Source organism: Delphinus delphis, chromosome 11 (genome assembly GCF_949987515.2).
Source record: "Delphinus delphis chromosome 11, mDelDel1.2, whole genome shotgun sequence".
Classification (NCBI taxonomy): domain Eukaryota; kingdom Metazoa; phylum Chordata; class Mammalia; order Artiodactyla; family Delphinidae; genus Delphinus; species Delphinus delphis.
Genome location: NC_082693.1, coordinates 60381858 through 60409455, shown reverse-complemented (window position 1 = coordinate 60409455; position 27598 = coordinate 60381858). Strand labels below are relative to the sequence as shown.

At 35.4% G+C, this 27598-nt stretch overlaps 1 protein-coding gene across 7 annotated transcripts in view; it reads left to right on the top strand.

Moving 5' to 3' along the window:
• The window catches only part of NAP1L1 (nucleosome assembly protein 1 like 1), a 35565-nt gene extending 8254 nt beyond the window's left edge, over positions 1 to 27311 (top strand). For 2 of the 7 annotated variants that reach the window (XM_060025282.1, XM_060025283.1), the window contains 13 exons: positions 2590 to 2626; positions 15838 to 15979; positions 16226 to 16306; positions 17041 to 17169; positions 18462 to 18533; positions 19367 to 19506; positions 19939 to 20084; positions 20178 to 20197; positions 21706 to 21828; positions 22588 to 22617; positions 23128 to 23178; positions 24192 to 24263; positions 24954 to 27311. In XM_060025282.1, coding sequence (XP_059881265.1) covers positions 2610 to 2626; positions 15838 to 15979; positions 16226 to 16306; positions 17041 to 17169; positions 18462 to 18533; positions 19367 to 19506; positions 19939 to 20084; positions 20178 to 20197; positions 21706 to 21828; positions 22588 to 22617; positions 23128 to 23178; positions 24192 to 24227 — 987 coding nt within the window. In that variant the 5' untranslated portion in view covers positions 2590 to 2609 and the 3' untranslated portion in view covers positions 24228 to 24263; positions 24954 to 27311. Of the gene's footprint in view, positions 1 to 2589; positions 2627 to 6902; positions 6989 to 8707; positions 8811 to 15837; positions 15980 to 16225; positions 16307 to 17040; positions 17170 to 18461; positions 18534 to 19366; positions 19507 to 19938; positions 20085 to 20177; positions 20198 to 21705; positions 21888 to 22587; positions 22827 to 22851; positions 23087 to 23127; positions 23179 to 24191; positions 24264 to 24953 lie in introns of those variants that run through there. The other 5 variants (XM_060025279.1, XM_060025278.1, XM_060025277.1 and 2 more) reach the window with 5 other exon arrangements.
• The last annotated feature ends 287 nt before the right edge of the window (positions 27312 to 27598 follow it).

Here is a 27598-nt window from a genome sequence, read left to right as displayed (position 1 = left end):
TATTCACAAGAAAGTATGTACATGTATGAGTATGCACATTCATATATATCCAGATTGGATTTTGCCATACATCCTTTACCCCTGCTTTGGTGCTCTTTCCATATCAACTCAGACCTGCTTCATTTTTTTATTGCACAGCATTCCATTGTATGCACATTAATACTAAGGTTTTTTTTGTATACTGCTTTGTATACTTTCTATACTCCTCTGAAGGATATGATGCAGTGATTGGAAAAAGCAGATATAATACCTGTAATCATGAATTTTATGGCCTGGTCAGTTGTGGGGAGACAGACATTAGTCAAATAATCACAATAATTTATAATTACAAACTTGAGACATTGTATGATGGAAAGAAATGGAGCTTTATAGGAGTGTGTACAACCCAGAAATCTTACTTAGCCAGGATGTACAAGTTGGAGAAGGCATCTCTGAAGAAGTAAATGCCAGCCTGTCCTGTCTTGAAGAAGTAAATCTTTGAGCTGAGAGCCAAAGAATGTGTAGGACTGGGAAGAACCTATTAGGTGAGCATGAAACATTTACAGACCCTGAGACCCTTTAATTTTTTTCAAGGTAGGTTCTCATAAGTGAATAACCAAGGCTGGAGATGGACATATTTAAGGCTTTTGTTATTCCCATGGCCAAAGTGCTCTCCAGAAAGATAATGGTTTAAAGGAACACTAGCCATATTTAAGAATGCATATTCACCATAATTTTCCCTGCATTAAAAGAAAATCCTTACTCTGATTTCGTAGACAAGTTTGAATCCCGCTTGTGTTTCTTTGACTGATTGAATATTTTTCTTATTTTTGAATTAGTATCTTCATAATTTTTTGATAAATGTTTTGTTAATGCTAGCTAATTAACCAGCATCACTAGAGAAATTTATCAATGCTGTTAGAAATTATTTACAGCAAACAGAAAGTGTACAAAATAGAGTAGGATACATTAGGAAGAAATATTTCTAAATTGTCTAAAGGGTGGATGTTGGATCAGCAATACTATTCCAAATGAAAGCACTTCACTGCTAAAATCAGTAACTCTTAATTCTTTAAGTGAAAAGCATATTAAGCATGTTGGTACGAGGAATCACATCTTGTAGCATCTTGTGAGTTAAACTAAGGTTTTAATTTTTAAAAGATTAAAAATTGATTTTAATGTGGGATTCTAACCTTAATTTTTTAAAAAGTAATCTGTGCATTACCTATGGCATTCAGCCATTTTTCTGGCTCAGTGTAACACATTTTGTCTTAGTTTTGGCTTTCCTTTTTTTTTTAATTTTATTTTTTGTACAGCAGGTTTTTATTATCTATTTTATAAGGTTTTGGTTTTCTAAAAGCAGTATTCTCTAAATTAATACTAATCTTATAGTACAAAAGAACTTAGGACATGCTCTGATCAGTCCTAACAGTATTCAGGTCTGACAACCAAGAACATTATGGACAGTGTGCCAGCATATCCGGGGTAGGCTGGGGGTGTGGTGGTATTCAGTGATGTGACATGAGGTACATTCGCGGAGATGAGGAAGGTTTACTTGACATAGATTGGGACCAGAGCTTTTTATAACTGCCATTAAATAGTTTAAAGGGCTGACATTTGATAACAAGAATTATTAAACTAAAAAAAAAAAAAAAGATCTCCAGGGGGAGCATAATGAGTACAGTACAGCATGTGGCAGATTTTAACTTTTTAACATGAATTTGATAAAAATTAGTACTGTAAAAATCAAGTGGGTTTGAGAGAGGTAAAACAGTTGTCCACACAAAGACTTTTATACACAAATGCTCATAGCAGCTCTATTTATAATAGCCCCCTGCCAAAAGAAAACCCAGATGTCCATCAGCAGCTGAATATTTAAACGTACAATAGAATATATGTTTTCTATGGAATACCATTATACAATAAAAAGTAATGAATATTTGATAAATACTACAACATAGATGAATCTCAGAATAATTTTTCTGAATGAAAGAAGCCGGACTGGGGGGAAAAAAGTACATACTGTATGATGGCATTTCTATAAAATTCTAGAAAGTATGAACTAGAGTGACAGCAGAGCAACAGTTGCCTGGGGTGGGAAGCAGGAAGGGGAGAAGGGAAGTGTTCTAACAGGGCAGGGGAAAAACTTTGAGAGTGATGGATATGTTCATTATTTTGACTTTGATGATGGTTTCACGGGTGTATATATATGTGAAAACTTGTCAAAGTAAAAAAAAAATCAACTGGATTTGATCTGTGAGGTACTAAGCAGCCCAGAAATTTAAGCAAAAATTGACCATTCATGGTTGTTAAAGGAATTTGAATAAAGACTCTTTGTATTGTTCCTTTCCTGTGATTCTAGCATACATTAGATTTTCACCAACAGTGCTATTGTAAAAACCCTTGCCCAATAGATTCTGAATGCCAAGTAGTAACTTGTAAGCAGCATCCTCTGAAAAATTACTTCAGTGACTAGTGTCTGTGTTCCGTGTTTTTTCTTGAAATAGTTTTAACGTGATATTCATTTAAAGGTTTTGGTTTCAAATGTTTTTATTGGTTATAAATAAGTCGTATGCTCTTTCTTTTTAACATTGATGTTTCTCTCCATAGATATTTGGCGTTCATACAACATGGCAGACATCGACAAGTAAGTGGCAGATAGTTGGTTCCTTTTTCAGATTTGGCATCACTTTGTACCGTGTGATGTAGTTAACAGCAGTACAAATTATGTACTATGAAAATGTATGGTAATGACATGCTTTAGTGCCTGCTATTTTAAAAGTTGGGTACAATGTATTCAAGACAAAATATAGTATACATAATCACTGTCATAAATATAGTAAACCGTTTGTCAGTATTTATTCTTAGGGAAGTGCTGAGCACAATAATGAGTCATAAATATTTGGAGAATTCATTTTTACCATTTCTCAAAGATTTTACTACTTGCGTTGTAAAGTATCGTACATATAAGATAAAAAGTGTGTGAAGCTTATGTGTAGAATTTAAAGAATAACAGTACACTTGTGTACAAGTTTTTAAAAATGGATCATTACTTTTAGAAGCCCTGTGTGCCCCTTCTCAATTGCATCCTCCTTTTCTCTCCAGAGGTGTCAGTACTATCTTGCCTTTTGTCTAATTCACTTCTTTGTTTTTCTTTAGAGTTTTACAACCTACAAATTCTTAATCAGTGTTTACTTTTGAAAATCTGAATAGCAGTTACAAACTTAGCTGTGTAAAGAAAAAAGCAGTGTTAGTTGAAGGGTCCAAGGTAGGAAAATAAAAAGTAAAGGAGTATCTGGGTCATGGACTGGCTTCAGCTTTCCTGAGTCTTTACAAGGGCTTATTTTGGAGAAGTCATTGGGCAAGGTCATACATCCTGGAAACATAGGTTTATTGAAGTTGGCATCTGTCAGGGTTCTAGTGTGGATGGGTGTCTTGCAGAAGTATGGTGAAGGAGAATGAGGTGACCTGCACTGTTTGTTGCTGTTTGTAATTTCACAATAGTCTGCCAACTCAGGAATAGGTAAAACAGAACATTTCAGGATGAAGGGGTTATGATGTGATTATCCACAGCTGTTGTAGGCAGCAGAACATGGAGGTGGGAGGGCAGGAAACTTATATCATAAGGGCAACACATTCAAGTACTTATACGAATTTGGCCAATCCTCCCATGTATACTGTCTTCAGCATAAAAAGAAGAGTGGCAGCAGACATTTTAGTGATAATGGCTGTCAAAGTGATTGTCTCCTGAATCACACTGCTCCAGTGTGGATTGCTTGACCTTGGTTGCCAATTGTCATTGTGGATTTATTTTATCTTCCTGGGGTTTCCTTTTGTCTCTCCTCTCTTGGGTGCTGTTTGCTATATCCCATGTTTTCTTTTTTTGGTTCTTTGGTTTAGTACCTTGGAAGAGTACAAGGGAAGTAAATTCTTTTGAGATGGCATGACTGAAGATGACTATTTTACCCTTCTGCTTGATATTTGGGGTGTAGAATTGTAATTTAGGAATCACTTTTCTTTAGAATTTTGAAGGCATTGCTCCATTGTCACCTTGCTTCTAGTGTTGCTGTGTTGAAGTTCAAAATCATCATAATTCTTGATCATTTGTATGTAACACTTTTTAAAAAACGTAGACATGTGTGTCTATTTCTGGAAGCTACTCTGGCTTTGGAGTTCAGAAATTTTTACATTGTTAGGTCTTTTTTTTTTTAATCTCTTGTTAGGCATTCAGTGGTGGACTCTCAGTCTGGCAACTTGATAGCTGTCAGTTCTAGGGAATATTCTTGACTTATTTTGTTGATTGTCTTGTTCCCATTTTCTATTTCTGGAGCTTCTGTTATACGTTGGACTGGTTCTTGTGATTACCTTTTGTCCTAGTTTCCATCTTTGTCTCTTTGCTCTTCTTTCTGGGCAAAGCTGAAGAAACTTTATCTTTTAACTCTTGTATTGAGTTTCTAAATTTCTGTTTTAGTTTTCAAGCGTTCCTTTGCTCTCTGTTCCTATTTTTATAGCATCTTGTTCTTACTTCACTGATTGTAATATCTTTTCTCTGGATGTTCTTTCCCCTGTATAGTCTGTTTGGTCTTAAATTTTTCTTTCCTGTTTTGGTCTCCATGTAGGAGGCTTTCCTCAAATAGGAGGTAATACTTGTTTGCTCTTTAAGACTGGGTGGGGGAAATGCATAGTTGAAGGATGTTTTTTAAAACTTAATTGGCGAATTTGACTGTTGGGAGGGGGGGAGTGCTTTCAATTTAGGATTTTAATGTGGGCTCACCAGGGCAGACATTTGTTGTGAGACTCCCCACTGTCAGAATGGCATTTTTTTGGGGGCTGGTCACATACCCCAGTAAAGAGTGTTGGGGTAAAGATACGGCTTCCATACATTTGGGAACTAACTTGGGAGAAGGCAGCTGGGGAGGGGTCTCTGCATTCAGCATTCTATCAGTAGTATGTATATATCTGTGATCCTCTAGTCTGAGTTTCCAGTTCCCTTTCCAGAGAAGAAACTGTTCTGCTAGAGTGATAAAGAGGATCTAAGGATTTAACTGTTTATTAGTTTTTGCTTAGTTCTCCCTATTTTATCCACCTTCACCCCCAAGCCCTAGTTCTAGAAGTGTCCTTTTTAAGATTCTGTGTTTAGGCTCGTTCTCAGCTCTACCACTGCTGACTTAGATTTCAGTTGTCGGTGAATTTGCTGCTTTTTGTCTCCTTGTCCTTCAGTATTTGTTTAAAAACCCCTTTGTCATAATTTTAGTGGAGATTTTGGAAGGATTAAGATCAGATGAGTATGTGCAGTCTGTCATCTAACATTCATTTTGTCTTAAACTTCAAAAAAAGAGTAAGTTGGTTGTGGTAGCTTGATTCTGCCCTATGCTTCCCACCCCATTATTTACTATTGGCTGCCTGTGAGCTCTTAGGAGGGTAGGAGGAAGAGGAAGATCCTTGTTCTTTAAAGCAGGAGTCCGCAGACTTTTTCTTTAAAGGACCTGATCGTAAGTATTTCAGGCATTTTGGGCCATGAGTTTTCTGTTGCAGCTATTTCAGCTCTGCCGTTGTAGTGTGAAAGAAGCCAGAGACAATACATAAATTAATGTGGCTGTGTTCCAATAAAACTTTATTTACAAAAATAGGACTGGGCTGGATTTGGCCATATGACACAGTTTGTGGACTTCTGTTTTAAAGCTTTAAGTTTTAGATGTTCAATAAATGATTGAATGAGATGGCACTGGAGGAAGAGCTGTTCCATGTTGTCTTTATGCTTAACTTTATAGTGAATAAAAGATATGCCCAAAATAATCTGTATTGTTTCTGATGGGAAGGCTGTTTTTTTTTCCCTTTGTTGACAGAAACAGATTTTTCTAGCAGAATACAGTTGACCTTTTTTATAGTTCCTATATGAAAAATTAATTTTTCAAATGCTATTTCTAGACTAACCAAATACCATACTAAAATGTAAAATAACACAAGGAATTGTATGATGATCTGTATGTTGAGTTAGATATCCTAATTCCCCATTTTAATGCTGATTGTAATCTCATGTTCAAAAACTAGATTTTTAAGATGAAATGGGAAGAATGTTATTACTTTTTACCTTCTCTTTCAATGGTCCATCCTCCTGGCTTTACTCTAAGCATGAAGTAGACTCAGGTCTTCTTAACTTTTACTGTTCTTCCCCATCTCCCCTATGAAGTGAAGAAAAAAGGAAGGTCCAAAGATAGTAAGTACAGGCTGACGTGGTTGTTCCACAGCCACCAGGGATCCAGGATCCTTCTGTTTTTCCAGACTCCTTAATTTATTCTTAGCTGGTGAGTTCTGTTCTCTAGGATGCCTCATGGTCCAACATGGCTGCTGGAGCTCTAGCCATCATATCCCTGTTCTAGGGAGGGAGCAATATCGAAAAGGGTTCCAGCTGTTTACCATTCTATTAAGGAGGCTTTATATATATATATATATAAAATTCTACATTCCTCTTTTTTTACCTTACTGCCAAAAGATGGTTATATAGCCACATCTAGCTGAAAGGTAGGCTGGGATATGTAGACTTTTTAGCTTGGTTTATTACCATCTCATATAAAATCAGAGTGCTGTTACTAGGAAGAATGAAACCAATGGATTTGGGTAGAAAGCACATACTTTCTGACATTACATCCTCTGAATCACAACCTGTCAAACCACATTTTTAAAGCTTAGAGTATAAACTTTATATTAGACCATATGCTTTTAAATGAAATTTTAAGTATTTCCAATTTGTCCTTGTTTACATATGAAGTTAGAAAACTGAATCACCCTTTGGATTTCCTACTTCATATTTTTGAAAGAGGAATATTCACCTAGAAAATGAACTGAAGTTTTCTATAATTTTTTTTTTTTTTTTTTGGGTAATTGGTATATTTGAACCTTGGTGTGATACTATAATATTATAGCAAAGAACAGTCTGAACTTGATCAAGATTTGGATGATGTTGAAGAAGTAGAAGAAGAAGAAACTGGTGAAGAAACAAAAATCAAAGGTATTATTTTAAATTCCTTCAGGAGCCAGTGATTGCTGGCGCGTGTCTTCTGGAGGGTAGTAGTAAATATCATTCTCTTTTTGGATACTTGTCCACTTTACTGACTAGCCAAACCTGCAGTAACAGTTTTGTGTGTAAATGTATGTTTGGGATGGGGAGGGGGAGGGAGGGAGGGAGGAAGGGAGGGGCAGAGGGAGCTGGAGATGGAGAGGAGTGGTAGTAAGCGAGGAGGGAATGGATGTAGTGACCTAGCAGAAGTCACTGTGTGTACGCTCTACTGCTGGAGTGATGTCATAGCTTGTCAAACAGTTGCCTGTGAGATATGTCTCAATTTAGGTACGTTATAGGTGGTGGTAGGAGTTGTTTCTAGTGGTGCTTCTAAATAACACTAGCTTAGACTTATTTGAAAATGTTTAGTATTTAATATGTAGAAAATACGTAGTGTGTATGTCTGTTTTTAATCCATTCCAACCGATCAAAAAGAGACATTTATTAAATGTAGACAAAATCATTTCAAAATTTTCTTCAGCAAATTATTTTTAAAGGGGGTAATAATGGTAGTGGGGAATTATACTGCTTTAGGATATGCCCTGTAGCTTAGGAGCCAAGAATATCAACGTACCAGATGACTCAACTTCTCAATTTTTTTTTTTTTTTTTTTGCGGTACTCGGGCCTCTCACCGCTGCAGCCTCTCCCGTTGCGGAGCACAGGCTCCAGACGTGCAGGCTCAGCGGCCTTGGCTCACGGACCGAGCCACTCCGCGGCATGTGGGATCCTCCCAGACTGGGGCACGAACCTGTGTCCCCTGCATCGGCAGGCGGACCCCCAACCACTGCGCCACCAGGGAAGCCCCTCGACTTCTCATTTTTAAGACAGAATGAGGTTTATTCTGAAAAGACTGCTGAACTTCTATCTTCAGCTTTCATTGTGCAGCGTTTTTTTAAAAGATACAGAACTGTATCTTTAGTGGCCAGTATTGGTATTTCTGAAAGCATGTTGGTTATCACAGCTGTACTCATCCAATAATAAAATCAGTATTAGAAGTAAATTGATGTTTAAAAACAAATTGGGAAAATTAATCGTAATTTTTTGGTGAAGTCTGTATTGATGGAGGAAATAAGATAGCAAAATAATTTGTTTTGCATAAATCTAGGTTATTTTTAGATTTAATATAATTTTTAGATGCCATTAATAACCAAATTTTGTTTGGCTTTAGTTACAACTTTTGACTATCTCAGTTGTTAACTTTCTCTGTTCAGATACCCACAAGCACATTATACAAGCATCAACGAAACGTTCAGATTCATTTGACCATCTTTGTCCCAGGCTTGAAACTGTCACTGTATTTGCAGTTTTCTTGTATGTGTTGTTTGACTTCAAAGGGTTATCAAGGATCATAGATAGGCATCTGGATGAATCTTTGAGCTTCCCAAAACACAAGGTGGGTAAAACAAGGTAGTAGGAAAAGAAAGGATAATGTTCATAGTAGTTGTGGCAGTGGCCTTGAGAAATGGTGTACGTTAGACATCATTAGAATCTGAACTTTTCCTGTACACTGGGTTTTCCTAGAGTGAATTTTCTTTAGCTTGCTGCTCGTCTCTACTCATACCAGCGATTTATGAGCTAGTCAGGAAAGTTTCATGATTGGATTGTCCTATTCAAATAGCATGATGCATTTTCATAAAATCCTTCTTTCAATGCCCTTTTTTTTTTCAAAGCGCGTCAGCTGACTGTTCAGATGATGCAAAATCCTCAGATTCTTGCAGCCCTTCAAGAAAGACTTGATGGTCTGGTAGAAACACCAACAGGATACATTGAAAGGTACAAGTTCTTCTTTTTCATAGTCCTTATTTATCTTTCTATAATCAACGTTGCAGGTGTATATTTTTAAGGCCATCTGGGACTTAATGTATGTCACAATGGAAAGCTAGTGTTCATTAGTATCTAGTATAGGATTATTGGGAGTTTAAAATTTTGCTGAGTACAGGTTTAGAGTTGGTCTTTTAAAGTTTATTTTGGTTCATCTCCGTAGGGAGTATACTGATCTTAAATCATTTCTGAGATTTGTTAGAAATGCACAGAATTAAAAGAAATACAGATTTCTTATTTATTTCATTGGTGATATAAATCACTAATAATAGCCCAAATATCTTATTCTGCTTATAATTTTTTACATAACTTTATAATTCTAAGATCTCTCCACATTGCTGTCTATATGTATCTCTCGTCATTAGTTTCTAGCTTCTAAATGTTTCCTGGTACTCTGTGATGTGTGTCCACCATGCTTTATTATATGCTTTTTCCTTGATGGTCATCCAGTTTGTCTCCAAGCTTCATCAACACGAATTCAGTTGTGATGTTGTTCACGCTTGTGTATGTCCTCTTAAGGAGCTGTGTAGGAATTTCTTGGGATATGTACTTATCAGTGCAATTGTTAATTATGGGATATGTAGACCTTCAGTACTTCCAGGTGCTTTCTGCAATGCCTATATCCAGTATGTGAAGGTCGCTTTACCCTTGTGTCCTTGCCAACAATTGACATCATTCAGCTTTATAGTTTTTCTGTTTTTACCAATCTAAGAGGTGCAGGCTCATTTTGTTTTACTTGTATTTTCTGATTTCTAATGGGTTGAGCTTGCTTTCATAAATGATTGCGAGTGAGCCTTTTAGGTTGCTCATTTTGTACCCTTTTGCCCATTTACATTTTGGGGTTTACTATCTTTTTTTAAAAATTAATTTATTTTTGGCTGCGTTGGGTCTTTGTTGCTGCACGTGGGCTTACTTTAGTTGCGGTGAGCAGGGGCTTCTCTTTGTTGCCATGCACGGGCTTCTCATTGTTGTGGCTTCTCTTGTTGTGGAGCACGGGCTCTAGGCGTGTGGGCTTCAGTAGTTGTGGCACTCGTGCTCAGTACTTGTGACTCACGTGCCCAGTACTTGTGGCTCATGGGCTCTAGAGCACAGGCTCAGTAGTTGTGGCGCGTGGGCTTAGTTGCTTCACAGCATGTGGGATCTTCCTGGACCAGGGTTCGAACCTGTGTCCCCTGCATTGGCAGGTGCATTATTTTTTTTTTTTTTTTTTTTTTGCGGTTTGCGGGCCTCTCAGTGTTGTGACCTCTCCCGTTGCGGAGCACAGGCTCCGGACGCGCAGGCTCAGCGGCCATGGCTCACGTGCCCAGCCGCTCCGCGGCATGTGGGATCTTCCCGGACCGGGGCACGAACCCTTTTCCCCTGCATCGGCAGGCGGACTCTCAACCACTGCGCCACCAGGGAAGCCCGGCAGGTGCATTCTTAACCACTGTGCCACCAGGGAAGCCCTGGTTTACTGTCTTTTTCTTGTTTTGTAGGAGTCCTTGTGTATTCTAGGTTTTAATCCCTTATCAGTTTTAGACTTTGTAAATAATCTATTGTCATTTCTATTAATTTTGTCCACGGTGTCCTCTATTAAACAAATCCTTAATTTTTATGTTTGTTAAATTTTTTGACATACGGCTTGTTCTTCTGAAGATAAGTCTTTCCTTACTCCTTCTACATTTCCTATTGACTAGTTTTACCTTTTACCTTTAGGTCTTTAATCCCTTTAGAGATCACCTTTGTATTTCATATTCAATAGGCATCTTTCTTTCCTTTCTTTTTTGGTGAGCTAGTCTTTATAATGCTTCACTAAACAGTTCATGCTTCCCCCCATTTATTTGTGTTACCACCTTTATTGTATATCAAATTCTTACAAACACCTTTGTCTCTGAGCAGCACTCTTCTTCATTGGTTTTTTTGCTTGTTCTTTTGTCATTGTCCCACTTAATTACTCTGGCTTTATAGTATGTCTTAATATCTGGCAGGGTGAGTTGCTTTCTTCTACCACCCCTCATCCACCATGGAACACACTTTTAAGGTTGATCTTACCATCTGTAGCCCTTTATCCCATGTATGGTTGAGAGTAAGTTTATCAGGGTTCTCTTAAAAAAACAAAAACCCTCAAAATAACAAAAAACTAGAATTTTCTTAAGAATTCCAATATCTTTTTAGTATTAGATTGTCTCATCCATATCCTTGTATTTATTCAGATCATATTCTGTATCTTTTATTACAAAGTTTTCTTCTTGGTTAATTCCTCTATATTTGTGTTGCTGTTGTGAATAGTATTTTTTATTGTATTTTCTGGTTGGCTGTTCTTGATAAAGGAGTACTACTGATTATTATTTTTTTAAAGTTGATCTTGTGTCCAGAAACCTTGCTACTCTTATTGTATAGTAATTTGTTCTGTTATTTCTCACATAGCCCCAAAGATCTTATCTGCAAGTGGCAGTTTTAACTCTAATCTTCCACATTACACCACACTGCGTGTTTATTTTTCTTTCTTTGTAACATTAGCCAGGACTTTCAATACTGTGTTAAACGTTAGCATTAAAAATGGGCATCCTTGTCTTTTTTCTTATCTTAACCAGGAATGAGTATGTAATCTCTTCATTAATGTGTCTGTTTGTGATTTATTATGACCTTTTTTCCTTTATCAATTCAGATGGTCTTTTGACTTTTTCTTTGAATCTACTAATTGTATATTAAATATGGTTTTGGAAACCTCAGTTGGGCAGTTAATATTTTATTTAGGGTCCTTATTTATTAGTGAAAAGAGCTTGTGTGTGCCTGTACACACACACACACACACACACTCTCTCTCACTTTATTTAGGAAACTTATTTATTAGTGAAAAGAGCTTGTGTGTGCCTGTACACACACACACACACACACACACTCACTCACTCACTCACTCACTCACTCACTCTATCCCTGATTTTAGAGTCAAGATTTCAACTGCCTGGAAATGAACAAGATTGCTTTTACTTTTTTCTTTGTTTTCTGGAACAACTTGTATAAGATAGGAATTCCTTGAACAGTTGGTGGAACTCTTCTAAAAATTGACTTCGGCCTTTGGGATTTGGCAACTAGAGGTCCTGGGGAATTTATCCTTTTTCTTTTTTTTTTTCTTTTTTAATAACATACTAACTGACCTCTTCAATTTCTCTTGTGCCAATTGTGGAGTTTTATGTTCTTCTAAAACTGTATGTGTTTTATCTAGGTTTCAAATTGATTAGTGTATAATTCATATTTTTAAAAATCTGATTTTTCCCTTTCATATTCTGTATTTTGTATCTGCATTAGTTTTGCCAGTTGTCTCAATCTTAATGTTTTGATTTTCCATTTGCATTTTTTTTTGTTATTGCTTTTTTTTTCTGGCTTTAATGTTATTTCCTTATGTGGGTTTGCTCTATTTCCTTCCCAGTTTCTTAATTGCCTGCTTAGTTCATTTAATTTAAAAAAATTAATGTGTCTCTTTTACGGCCATAAAACTGTTTTTATAAATGCTGTGTGAATAAGTATGAAAATTTATATGCCGAAATCAATAGCTTAGGCATATTAGTTGTATTGTTCAGATTCTCTTTATTTTTGCGTATTGATTGACTGCTTGATCTAACAGTTTTTGGGATGAAGGTATAAAAAAATCTTCTTAATTTATCTTTCTCATCCTATAATTCTGTCAGTTGTGGATTGTGTCATAGATTTTGTTTTGTCTGATACTAAGATAGCTGCTCCAGCTTTGTTATGGTTTTTATTTATCTGGCGTGTCTTTTTCCATCCTTGTATCTTACTCTAGTATGATCGTGTTCTTCTTTATTAGTAATTTCAAACTTTACATTTCTTAGAAGTGGTATTGTTTTGGAGTTAATTGCTCTTCTCTTTTCTTATTATCTAATTTATGGTACTTTTTTCTCCTTTTCTGTTTTCCATTGAAAAGATCAAGTTGTCTTCTGCTGGTTTCAAAGATAATGCATTTTGTTTTTTGTTATTATGGTAAAATGGATCATAACCTAATACCTCAGTTTATTTACCCCTATTGATCTGTTAAATTCACCAATAATATACTTCCTCTAGGCCTCTTTTTTTTTCTTTCAAGGCAACAATAAAATTTATCAAGGTATTTTTGATTCACCCATATGTTATATAGCATCTGGGTTTTTTTTTTACTTCCTCAAAATTATTTTTCAAAATTATTTTTCATGAATATAATATCTGTGGCATACTTCCTAAAGCTTCATATACTTTATACAGTTTTTATTTTGCCTTCATATCTGAAAATTTTAAGTTCAAAGTTCTTAAATATCTTAAAAATTCAGTTTTTCTTGTCTACAGTGTTCTCTTTGAAACCCAATATCCCTCTGATACCTTTTCCTTTGTAGGTTGTTTGCTTTTTCATTGGATATCTTTAGAATTTTCTTTTTTCTTTGATAGTCATCAATCTCATTAAGGTGTCTAGTGGTTCGAATAAGGGCTTTCATGTTTCTGTAACTGAGAAATTCATTACCCTCATTTCCTCAGATATCCACCTCCCTTCTCTTTTTCAGCTATTGTTTCATTTGGCACCAGTGCCTCCATGTCTCATAGCTTTTCTGTCTGTCTTTCCTGCTGCCTTTCTGAAGAGGTTTTAAACCTCATGGATTTTTTCTTCAGTTGAACATACCTTGTTTGTCCAACTTTTGGTTACTTTAGTTAACTGTATTTTTCATACTTAATATTCCCACCTTGTTTTAGCTTTCTTGGTCTTGTTTCAGAGTTAAGATGTATCTTTCTTCAACGCTTTAAATGTATTTACATTCTTGTTTAAATCCTTTGTTTAATAATGCTTCAGATGCTAAATATTTCATTCTTTCATAGTACTCTTCAAGTGTCTAGTTATTTTGGCCTTATACCTCCAGCACACTGGGCGATATCAGTTGCTCTAGTAATAAGTATTAAGGGAGGAATGGAGATTAGACTTCCGTCTGTAACAGTCTCATGGCGAAAGAGAAAGGGGACTGGTTGAGCCTAAGGAGAGCTCCAGTCACCTCAGACTCAGACTTGGCTGACAATTACAGGCAGTTTTCTTGGCTACTTTGGGAGGAGCCAGTCTCCTTTGGTTGTAATCCATTGTTCCGGGATTGGAGGAGGTGGAAGAGTGAGTGCTTATGGGCTCTGAGCCAGTCCAGCTTTCATCAACTCTTCATGTTATCCTAGGAGCAATGGCACTGGGCTCTGTGAAGGGTGAAGGGGACAGGCAGTGAGTGTTGAAGGCAAGTGTAGAACTTTAAAGCTTTTTTGCAAAAAGCTTTCTTCCACCTTGTCCTCACTGCTGCCCACTCTGGTCACCACCACCCACCTACCCCCATCCCTGCCTTCCAAGTTGCAGCTCACCCTGACTGTACCAGTGAAAGACAACCTTCAGTCTTACTCAGAAATTGCTCATGGTGTGATGGTGTGTGTGAGTGTGTGAGAAATAGTTGTTTGCTTCATGGTTCTAAAGTTTCCAGGGTTGATTTTTTTTTTTTTTTGAGATGTGGAGTTGCAGGGAGGCTAGCTGACCAAGCTATTTCACCACCTTGACAACATCTTAATTTTAATTGTAAGAAATAAGAGTTTGTATTTTAGGTTTTTGTTTTTGTTTGTTTGTTTTTACTTCTGATTACCTTAACTAAAGTGGTTAAGTAGAGAATTAATTTGCTTTGCACTAATCTGTGTATGGCAGGAAATTCTAACCTGGATTTTGGATCCGTTGTACAGATTCCCTGAACTTACGGAACTTTTGAGTGTGAACATTTTGGGGTGGTAGAGGGATTCATAATTTTAATCATTTTTTGAGGGGCTCATAAACTAGGTGTGTATGACCTTTAAAAAAAAATCTATGCCCTATAGTGAATTGTGTATGAATTATATCTTAGAAAAGCTGTTATTTTAAAAATCTACATCCCCTCTTCATAAAATTTTACATACTTATTTAATGTAATTTCAAATTCCAAATTAAATACTGAGACTAAAAAGAAAATAACGGTGTAGGATACCATTCTTTTTCCAAAAACACATATGCTCCCCTTCTTTCCCCTAATAATTGACACAGGTGAATATGCAGTTGACCCTTGAATAACACAGGAGTTAATCAGTAGTCATCCCCCTGTGTCTGCGATTCCTCCATCCATGGATTCAGTCAAGCACAGACTGTGTAGTACTCTAGTATTTACTATTGAAAAATACCTGCATATAAGTGGACCCATGCAGTTCAAACTTGTGTTTCAAGTGTCAGCTGTACATATTTTATTAATTTATTTATTTAATTTGGCTGTGCTGTGCTACTTGTGGGATTTTAGTTCTCTGACCAAGGATTGAAGCTGTGCCCCCTGTAATGGGAGCTCGGAGTCCTAACAGCTGGCCCTCCAGGGAATTCCCTCAATTGTACATATTTTAAAAAATTATTCAGGTTATTGTTAGGATGGTTAGTCCATGACTTTTTTTTTTTTTTTTTTTTGGCGGTACGCGGGCCTCTCCCGTTGCGGAGCACAGGCTCCGGACGCGCAGGCTCAGCGGCCATGGCTCACGGGCCCAGCCTCTCTGCAGCATGTGGGTTCTTCCCAGACCGGGGCACGAACCCGTGTCCCCTGCATCGGCAGGCGGACTCTCAACCACTGCGCCACCAGGGAAGCCCAGTCCGTGACTTTTTAACTTTTAGACTGCATTTTACAACTGAGATGCCAGCACTGACGAGCCCAGTGCTGAACTTAATTACGATGAAAGATTTAGGGTTGGTGATACGGTTTACATTTTCTTACCAATTTACTGTACCTGGTTAAATTTCCTCTTTTGAAATGTTTTATGGTCAAGAGGTCTGTGTATTTATATCTCTTGAATTTTAATTACTTCGAATGTACCTTTTGCTTCAAATAGGAAAGCTGTTACTAACTTTTATGCTTCAATTTCAGTATGCTAAAAGAAGTGTTACTTGGGTTTTACTGTGATGCTACATAACTGGTGCTTTCTAACCTTTCAGCTTGCCTAGGGTAGTTAAAAGACGCGTGAATGCTCTCAAAAACCTTCAAGTTAAATGTGCACAGATAGAAGCCAAGTTCTATGAGGAAGTTCATGATCTTGAAAGAAAGTATGCTGTTCTCTATCAACCTCTATTTGATAAGGTAATGCTTTCTAATACTTTGTTTTTTTAATGTAAAATTCAAGAAGATAAAGCTCTGGAAATATAAACAAACTTTTGTTAGAACTGTCAGCAAAATGGTTATTAGAGGAATTTGGGAGAACTATCGATAATAGCAATTCAAGTTGTATGAATTAATTAAATCTTTAAGCATTCTTAATGAGGGACATCTAGTTTTTAGCTTCGATGCCAGTGTTTTTATGCAAGTTTTTGTTTTTAATCATTTTAGCGATTTGAGATCATTAATGCCATTTATGAACCTACAGAAGAAGAATGTGAATGGAAACCAGATGAGGAAGATGAAATTTCGGTTGGTATTAACTTAAATTTAGTGTGTTTTTATACCTTGGAAATAATTATCTTTATTGTGAGATGGATAGTGAGTGCAGATGATCCACTGTTAGCCCAACTCCACCTGTACCCAAATTCACCTTTTCCTTGCATTTTTATAGCATTTAAAGTTTATAGATTCATATAAACTTTTCGTTTGAACTTCATGATGACATACAAAAGGATTGTTCCCATTTTTAAAGTGCAAATGGAGGTCTCTAAATGTCCTGCCCACAACTTACAGATGGCAGAGCTGTGATACAAATCCAGTGCTCTGTTACATGACCTGTTTCTCCAGCATTGATGTTTTAACATTGGTGATTAAGAGAATATATTTTGATTAAGAGCACCAATGGGTGAGGCAATGGACAGGGTTTATATTTCTTTTGCTTTTCCTCTTTACTGTGCTTAAGTCTTATTTTTTTTTCCTCTTCTCTCCCATGAAGCTGAATTTTTTTTCCTACAGCTCATGGTCCTAGTGGCTTTCTTTTTGGAAGGGGTATGGTAGTAGAAATATTATGGAAGTAAGGTCTGGTATGGGTAACAGCAGTGTTTACACAATTAGACTAGAACTTCTTTGGCTAAATGTTAAAATTAGTCATTGAGGGTTTGTTGGGTTCTCTGCCACTGCATGCAAGTTAAGGGGATGTGAAAAATTTTATCAAGATGTCTAATCTGGGTATCCAGTAATGATGAATGCTGTCTTTTATTAAGGAGGAGCTAAAAGAAAAGGCCAAGATTGAAGATGAGAAAAAGGATGAAGAAAAAGAAGACCCCAAAGGAATTCCTGAATTTTGGTTGACCGTTTTTAAGAATGTTGACTTGCTCAGTGATATGGTTCAGGTAATTTTATTCATAAAAAACCCAGTTTACCTCAAAGGGTAAACCTTTGAAGTTTAAATGGCTCTGATGACTAGTCTCTTTATTATTGATTTTTATAGAATGATTGCTTTCTTCTTCTTTTTTTTTTTTTTTTGGAGAGGGCCCATGCCACGCCATGCGGCTTGTGGGATCTTAGTTCCCCAATCAGGGATCGAACCCGGGCCCTTGGTAGTGAAAGCGAGGAGTCCTAACCACTGGATCACAAGGGAATTCCCATGATTGCTTTGTTTTGAAAGAGCTGTTATTGGTAGAAGGAAAATTGCAGCTCTGATTAATGTAATCAAATAAATTATAATTTGTTTTCAAAAATTAGATAATGAAATAGTCCCTTTGGTAATTGCTTATCTCACTGTATGATGCTTTCTCATATATCCCTGTGCCTTCTGTTTTTAGATGTGGAGTGTGGTGGTAGGATGGGGGAGTTTCAGTTGTCCTACCCCAGAGACCTTTTCAGTCTGAAACAACTACTCCAAGGGACATTTGTATTTTAAAAGAATACTGTAAAAATATTTACCTATTTTAACAATTGTCATTTTTCCCTGGGAAACTGACACAGATGTCACCTTCTCTGGGAAACTTTGCCTCTCCTAATCTGAATCATTTCTTGAGCCGCTATCATCTGCATTGTAGTACTTGTTACCTTGTATTGTGATTGTTGGACGTTAATGTCAAGAAAAGGAAACTGTCTCAGAACAATGACTGCTTACTGCATTTCTACTTTTTAGCAAAGTAGAAAAGGAACAAGCAGCTGGAAAAGGCAGCAATTAATGATTGGGGAAACTTTTTTTAAAAAATATTTTTGGCTGCACCACACGACATGTGTGGTATATGCATCTTTAGTTCCCCAACCAGGGATCGAACCCGTGCCCCCTCCAGTGGAAGCGCAGAGTCTTAGCCACTGGACCGCCAGGGAAGTCCAGATCTGGAAACATTTTTAAAGCAAACATGAATTATTTAGACTTGATTTTGAACTTTTCAGCCCATTCAGTCTGTATAATGATGTAGTTCTCTATTTAGTCACCTTTTTTCAGCCAATGGTGATAGAAAGTAGAACTAAGTAAACTAGCTTCAGTATAAGGCATAACCTGGAGAATTAAGTCTTTATGGTTCATAATAGTACATAAAACTGAACAATAAAATGTCTGTCAGTTAAGTGCTTATTGTCTAATAACAGAACACTAGTATGCCATTCAGATACTCATTTTAATTTTTTTTCTTACTTTTATCAAATTAATTTTTTTTTTAATTTGAAGGAACATGATGAACCTATTCTGAAGCACTTGAAAGATATTAAAGTGAAGTTCTCAGATGCTGGTCAGCCTATGGTAAAAATTTTGAAATATTTTCAATTTTGTAGCATTAGCTGTTTACAAGTAGATAAATGGAACTTTCTAAAGAAAGGTGACATTCAAGGGTTAGACATGGGAGTGGGAAGAAATTAAAACTGTTACTTAATTGATGGTAGGAAATAAATGTTTGGATGTTGACAGTTGTGATGCAGTATTTATTCCTTTTCCTCCCTCTGTAAACTATTTTTGAAATATAGTCAATTTTTGATCCTAGATTAAAATGTATATAAAAATAATAGCAAAGGAACATGAATAAGAAAATGCTTATTCTGTATTAAAAGACATGTGTCTGGGAATTAAATAAAACAAAAATGTTAGAGGGCTCCCACTTACCCATTATGAAAGATCAGCCAACGGCTTCTCTCCAAAACCATCAATATTATGTAAAGCATGGGCAAAGGCTCTGTAGGCTATTAGTTCTTATATTACATGTGATACAGTTGGGCTTTTTCTCTGTCAAGCTAGGTTCTAGTCTAAGGTTTAAAGCCCTCTCTGTGGAGATGGGGGGGGTGGGGGGTTGGTCAGTTTATTCAGCTCTACCTAACCTATGTCATAAACATGTTACTAAATAGTAGTGTTAGCTGAACTAAGTTTTATCAGTTTATTTTGTGCCACATTTTGCTTTTAAGATACTTCGGGATTTATCTGACCCTTTCTTTCCCAGAGTAGGACTTTGTCACTTAAGATTTTATATGTTTATAAAAATCATAGATTAAGCTTTATTTACTGAAGCATTGAAATTTATCATGTAGGAATTTAATTACTTTTTATGATTTTTCTTTTTTTTCTTTCTTTTTTTTTTTTTTAAGAGTTTTGTCTTAGAATTTCACTTTGAACCCAATGAATATTTCACAAATGAAGTATTGACAAAGACATATAGGATGAGGTCAGAACCAGATGATTCTGATCCTTTTTCTTTTGATGGACCAGAAATTATGGGTTGTACAGGGTAAGTTTAATTTTATTACTTTAACAGAGTGTTATATCTGTTTTTGCTTTACTTATGATTTGTGATATTTGGTATCTTCTAGTGTGTCTGCTTAGTACATACATACATTTTTATCTCCAAACATTTCAGTAAAACGTTTGCTGAGAAGGGCTTATTCATTTTCCTAGAATTCTCCATAGACCATTACAGATATTTTTCCAAAGGAGTGTACATTTAAATTTATTGTGAGTTTGTGGTAATTGTAAATATATTTATTGAAAAAGTTTGTTTAGAAATAAAAATTTTCTCTTTGTACTGCTACAAAAAGCTGCACAAATTTCCCCTCTAAATTTGAAATTAAATAGAAATTTAATTAGAAAAATCTCAGCTTTCCTAGCAATTGAAAGTAATGTGTTAATTGTGATAGACCATCTCTCCCCTTTGTTTTGGAAGGTGCCAGATAGATTGGAAAAAAGGGAAGAATGTCACTTTGAAAACCATTAAGAAGAAGCAGAAACACAAGGGACGTGGGACAGTTCGTACTGTGACCAAAACAGTTTCTAATGACTCTTTCTTTAATTTTTTTGCCCCTCCTGAAGGTAAATAGTGTTTTACTTTGGGTATTTATGGTTGTTTTATTGTAAGCTTTGTTTACTTTTTATTCATTTGAATTTCTTTTCTCAATTTTGCAGTTCCTGAGAGTGGAGATCTGGTAAGCTGAATTGTTATTTATTTGTTGAATTGTTTACTAAATATGAAATTAAAGGACTGGTTCTTAAATGTAGGGAGTAGAATAGTTGCTACTAGTATTTTGTTCTGGGGCTTGCAATGCATAGAGGAAGACCTTTACGCATGTGAAAAATTACTCCATTTAAAATGCTTTTGAGGCTTCCCTGGTGGCGCAGTGGTTGAGAGTCTGCCTGCTGATGCAGGGGACACGGGTTCGTGTCCCGGTCCGGGAGGATCCCACATGCCGCGGAGCGGCTGGGCCTCTGAGCCATGGCCGCTGAGCCTGCACGTCCAGAGCCTGTGCTCCGCAACGGGAGAGGCCACAGCAGTGAGAGGCCCGCGTACCGCAAAAAAAAAAAAAAAAAAATAGCTTTTGGTGCTTCTACTGAGAAATGGTGAAAGGCTAAAGAGAGTCCTTTCTTCTGAGACTTGCAAATACTGCTGTGAGGGATTCAAGTTTTCAAGACTAGTTTTCTTCCTTATTGAAAATAGAATGTATTAAATCATTTATACTATTTACTAAACACTAATCAGATTGTACTTAGAGTTCTTTGTGTGGTTATTATTCCGATGGAAATTTGGTTTTATATATGTGGTCATATAGCCGAAAACTGTGAAATGTGCCTAGCACACAGCCAGGAATGAGGAACAGCCTTAAAGAAATCTACACAGGCAAGGTAGGCTAGTTCAGTTTTGAATTTGGCTTAAGCCTGTTGCGAAATATTGATGGTACCAACACAATCTTGAGTTATGGATAGAACACCTCTGCCTGTGATTAGAATTCTTTCCTTCAAAGTCTTCCCCCACGACCCTTTGGTGTTTTATTGTTGTTGTTGTTAGAGTGGATTATGTTGATGAATCAAAATAAACATTCAGGAATTCACAGAATAGTTACTCAGTGTTTAGTATCACAGAACTAGAACTTTAGTATCATGGAATGATTTTAATTTTGAATAATATCAACAGCATTTCTGTGCTGTACTTTGCCATTAAGTAGAAATCCTAGATTGACTTAGTCTTTATCAAGTAGGACAGTATCTCACTTGGCATTACACAGACGCTTGGATGCTGTCTTTTAGGAAGTGTGAAATGATCTTCTCTGGTCTTATGTGCCATATACATAATGTTATTTGGAAAAGCCTGAGATTCTTTCTTGCTGTTATTCCGGTTGGTGTTTTCAGTAATTAATATTTTAAAAAGAAAGTTGTAGTCATATAGCAAAGTTGCTTTTGTAACTTTTAAGCTAGAGAAAACTTAAGCGATAACCAGTATGTATACTGGCCTGCTTATTTTTATTAAACTTATTTTTATTAAAAACCTGTAAACCTAGGGCATATGTAGAGACTATTTGATCATGCACATGTAAGATAATTTTAAAAGTTTAAAGTTAAAAGTGAAGTTGAGAGTTTCTGCATATGATTTAAATCCGAGTCTCGCATATGCCAAATTAAATAAGTTATTAAATCCTGTGCTTTTATTTTTCTTTAACAGGATGACGATGCTGAAGCTATCCTTGCTGCGGACTTTGAAATTGGTCACTTTTTACGTGAGCGCATAATCCCAAGATCAGTGTTATACTTTACTGGAGAAGCTATTGAAGATGATGATGATGATGTGAGTGAATTTGAATCCAGCAGTGAAATCGTTTGATGAGGGTGTGATAGTCAGAATCGGTGAGAGGTTTAATGAATAGATGCAATTGTTAAAAAGCAAGACAGAATAATTCAAAATTAGGCTGATTACTTATGTCCTTTTAGATAACCTCCTTGAATTAAGTAGGTCCTTTTAGGATCTTTGGGTTCATTTATTGTAGTTTTTATTTTCCTGCTATTAGGAAGGCTACTTTCTCTGAAGTAGTAAAACTTTACTTTGTTGGGTTAGTGTTGTAAATCCATTACACATCTTTGACCAAACAAAACGTAACCTTGTACATTTTCTACTACTGATAAAAATCTTTATTAGGAAGCATGGAATTTTTATCCATAGGAATATTAAGTAACGATTAAGGTAAAATTAGGCTGCTCTCAAATATTTTGTATATCTTTCTTGTTAAATGACAATCATTCACATAGCCTTTAGGTCCTTTTTGTACAGGCAAGTAATATTTACGGTCATAGTTATCTGAGCATACTTCATCCGTGATTGTACTGTGTTCTTTATTTTAATTTTTTAAAGTGTCAGGTTTAGATAATGGCACTGAGCTGGGTGATTCCTGAAGCTATTGTCCTTGTTTTAATTTATAATCAGTCACTATAGGGAATGTATTTTTTCCTCTCTTTAGATATTAGGGGATACAATGGTGGATATTAACTAAATGCTACTTTCAGATGTTTGTTAGTGTCATTCAAATGTCTCCTTTTTTCCCTTTTTTAGTATGATGAAGAAGGTGAAGAAGCGGATGAGGTAATGTTTACCAAATGAGCAAATAATTCTGTTTAACACATTGAGAAGCAAATTGAGTGACTTATGTATTCCTTTGCTATAAATCATTACTCTGTGATATGGGATAAAAAAGTTTTTGGAAAAAAATATGGTTTTAGAATTCTACAGCCAAACAATGTATGTATGAGGTTTCAATAAATAAATTGCAAAACTCAGAACATTTTTTTTATTTCAAATAATTCTGTTCTGCTGCAGGGTTATCAGCTCTTTGAAGAAGTCAAAAGCTGCAGTAAACTTTTTCAACGTTGGCTGCAGTAAATCTTTTCAATAAAACCTGTCTGGATGTCTCAAGTTGTGTTGGGAAATCTTTCATATTAGAAGCTTTCAAATTAAATTGCATTGTCACCAAACTCTGTAATCATGAAAATCTGTTGACTTATAGAGTAACTTGTATTAAATTCTCCCTACATTATGAGCCGTTTCTTCCTATTATGTACCTACTTCATGGATGCATTTTGAACTTTAATATAGGAAGGGGAAGAAGAAGGAGATGAGGAAAATGATCCAGACTATGACCCAAAGGTGAGCAAAATTAGTGCTGCTTTCTGTTAAATTTAAGGCAGGTTAAATATGAGTTAGTGTTTCTTAATGTAAAGTTTATTTTAGTCTATTAAAGTCTTTAATAAATCTCTCCTCACTGGCATTTCAATAGTACATGTAATTTCAATGCACCTTTCCTAAGAAACGTTTATTTTTGGTTCTGACCTTTATTTTTCCTAGTTTCAGGCGAAATAACCCTAGGTTCTATTTTAATGGCACATTATCTTGGGCATTTTTTTTAAATGTTTTTTTTAGAAGCACTTAAAATTACTTATTGCTTGTGTTCTTTAGGTTGTTTTCTCCCCAAAGGAAAGCTTATAATAAACATAGGTCAGTTTTTAAATCATCTGAATGCAGGAGTGCACAGGAATAGGGGAGCAATACTCCTAGGTTCTCCCAGTCATCTCTTTGCTCCATATCTGAGAGTCCCAGTTTCTTATTCCTGGGAAGTTGTCATGTGGACTTTATCTCCCACAGAATGCTTAGTATGTTATCAGAATTCATTTGGAACTTCTGGTTTCTCTTTAATGTATTTATTCATTTGCTTGTGCTGTAAAAATATCCAGAAGATACTTTAACCTAGTGAGCAGGTAACAGAGGGTAGTTAAAAAAAATCAAATATTCTAATAGGCATGAATTGGGGTTAACAGCTAAATATGAATGGAATTAGTATTTTAGAATAACTGATCTATTAAAAGGCAAAAATAATTGGTAATATGACTTAACAAATTGCTTGGCTATTTTAAGATGATAGCTTAATGTTTTCACTTTATGGAGTTCATTCTACAATGTAAAATTGGGGCTTTTATTTTTTAGCATTTTTGTGACTTGGTAATATTTGAATAAATAATTTGCCATCATTTAGTTTTTTAAATTTGGCAGAAATTTTGACAGAACAGTGAGATAATGTGATAATTAAGATAGTTAACTACTATTGAAAAATAAATTGAAGCAGGTAGAAAAAGATAGATTGACTTGTTGTTTTCCTTTAACAGAAGGATCAAAACCCAGCAGAGTGCAAGCAGCAGTGAAGCAGGATGTATGTGGCCTTGAGGATAACCTGCACTGTAATAGCCTAAACACAACTATTATTTACTTACAGCCTTATGTTTTTGTATTTTCTTGGTAGACTCAAGTTTTTTTTTTAAAGGAAAGGAACTGATATTTTAAAGACCAAATTTGTTCTACTTAGCATTTTAACTAGTTTTTCTGCCAGATACATTGAATGCACAAATTCTCTCACGCATGTTTGTTCATTGCTACATATTTGGTTCTTCCTGGAGTATTTTTATCTTGTAACTACTAGATTACAGTTATGAAAATGAACAGAACTGTGAAATGAACCAGATTTTTTGTCTTGCTAATTTTTTTCCTGAAGAACCAAAGTATTTTTTCAGCGGGTAGTTGAATGGGTTTAAGTTCGCTTGCACTAGCTGTGCCTTTCATTACTTTGTTACAGAAATACGGTGACTTATACTAAGACAATTCATCATTTAAAAAACAATACTTGTCAAGACAAGTATATGGTTAAGAATTTCCAGTAAGACCACACCTGATAACTTAGATTGTTAATGGATTTTTGTATTTCAGGTGACAGTTACTATAAAGAAATCTTATTAACTAATAGTATGGTTATTGGTTACCACAGGGAGGTGAATAAAACCTAGTATTTTCAGAAGTTAAGTCTCATTATTTTTATTTTAACTGTACTTTTAAAATTTAACCTCCATTAACTAAGCATCTTTTCTTTGTGGTAGGGTCTACCTTCTGCTTCCCTGGAAAGGATGAATTTACATCATTTGACAAGCCTATTTCAAGTTTTTTGTTGTTTGTTTGCTCGTTTTTGTTTTTGCAGCCTAAAATAAAAATGTCAAATATAATTTTAGTTCTCCAGAGATAATGTCTTAATTTTGTACTAATTCAGGTAGAAGCAGAGGCCTAGCTTAAATTATGTACCCAGTTTACCGCATTATTGGAAAGGGTGCCAACTTTGGAAGAGGTACTACATCTACTAATGAGAGAGTATTAAAAAAGAAAACAAAATCTTAAATGATTTAATGTTTTTAATAGAAAGATTAAAAGGGTAAATTTTATTTCCTTTGGTCAGAACTAGACAAAAGGCCCCAAGCCTCTACAGTTGATTCCAATTCTTATTCCTTAAAGTATGAGTGTGTCATTTACCCACGCCTTTTGTTTTACTATCTATTAAAATGGGTAGTACTGTTTACTTAACTACCTCACAGATGTGTTAAGGCATATTAAGTTAAATTTTATGAAATGTTTCTCAGTCTCATCAAAAGCTCAAAAGTTTGGACCTATTTGTACCACAAGTATGTGATATTCAGCATTTTATTTATACCAAGGTCTGATAGTTAAACTGGAAAACAAAGATTAAGGACCTTTATTCTGGATCCGGTCAGGCAACCCTTGCAGATCTTTGTGTGGCTCCTATTTTAATAGAAGTGGATGGATGAGCAACTGTTTGAAAAGGTCCAAGAATTTTTTTTCCAGCTCTTTTAATTATGACCATATTGTAGTAAATACTGCAGATATCATGGGACTAAAGTAGAAATAAGACCATTTTTAGAGGGGGGGAAATGCCATTAAATTAGAGACTGTAGAGCCACGTTTAAAATACCTCAGGCTAATTACTGTTACTTTTGCGGATGAACTTTAAAGCTTTGACAGTGAGGATGGACTAATTGGGTTGTAATTATAGGAAGGCCTTAGAGTTCCTTCTATATTATTAACTACTGGAAATCCTTAACCAATTGCAGTAGCTTATGGGGGGGAAAGGGGAAAATGCCATGAAAACACCTGTTTTTCCTCTTTATTTTCAAAATGATTTTGGTTGTTTTGATTAGACATTCTGTGACTTTTTTTTTTCTTTTGTACCCATAGCTCACCTGAACACAGCTTTTTCTGAACTTAAAATTTTTAATCTAAAGATAGAATCCCATTTTTAATGAACTTAAAGAAGTAGCAAAATCACTATTTTTTTTTTATTCCTTTAGGAAATAGCTGTTGCCAAAGTGAAGAGGTAGATACTATTTCATCTTGTTATATAAGGGGGAATATGGTTTGCAGAGGAATTGTTTTTTTAAATAAAGTTGGAGTTTCAAGGGATATCAGTGTTCATCTATGCCATCTTTCCAGTTTCAAAATGGTTCTATTCCATTCTAGAAATTTGACATATGTAATTTGAAATCCTTAATAAAACTGCATTTAATTTTATAAAATGTACTGGTGATATTTTGGGTGGTTTTTAAAAAAGAATGAGTATATACTTTTTTTTTTTTTGAAAGAGTGGAGAGTAGAGATGTTTTGAGTAGGCTATTCAATGCTTAGGCCATGATGGCCTGTAAAATGTGTCATTTTAAGAGCAACCTCCCAAGCTCTGCTAAATCATGTTTGTTATTGGAAGACTAGACAGAAAGGAATTCCCTAGTTCTACAGATTATACTCTGAGTTAACTATAGATGTTTTTGAGGCCCTTCGAATTTTGTCTTTACATTTTCAGTTTATAGTATTCTCTAGCCCAGGCAGTGACTACCAAGAAATTCTCTATTTCTCTCTAGAAATGGTAAAATCCCATATGATCACCTGTAAAGTAATGCTTAAATTTTTTTTTTATTCAAATATGGTTATAAGCAGAGAACAACAGTTCCATAAATTGATTGGTTTTTAGATTAACATGGATCTCTGAACGTTATTTTATCTAGTTCATTGAAGCTGTATTAGTATTTATGTGACATAAAAATGTCTTAATTGTGTGGAATTGGCTTACAGAGTAGTGCTTTAAAACGTGGGATTCTACCTCTGTTTCCTTTTTAACACATTTAATAACAACACGTAAACCTTAAAAGGACACATTAGCTTTGATAGAAACATTTTAATTATTCTGTGAACGGGTTAATGGTATTCATTGGTGTATTTGATAAGGCCCTTAAGATAACTGAATTAACTGTATATTTCTGCTGCTTGTAAGACAGTGAATTTGTGGGTTATCTGAGTTGTAGGCCATTCCCATCATTGAAAATAAAAACAAAACTGAATCATTGTAAAAACCTTATTGTACCATGCAGAAATATTAAACTATTTAATATTCAAATATTCTTTGCTTGGTTTTAGGGCTTGGTTTAGAATTTGAGTCCTTTTTTATGAGTTAGTCTTATAAAAATTTTAGCCTTTATATTTTTGACTATTTAAGTCAAGCCAAATGTTATTTAAATGTACAGAATTAATGGATAGTTTTGAAGAAGCATACATTCTTTATAGGAACCTTAGGAAAGAGAAATCAGATGCTAACATAGATTTTAATCTTCTGCACTGTATATATACTTGGTAATTGTGAACTGGATTTTGTTTTGAAAATCCGTGTTTATAATTTAGGTAGTTTGCT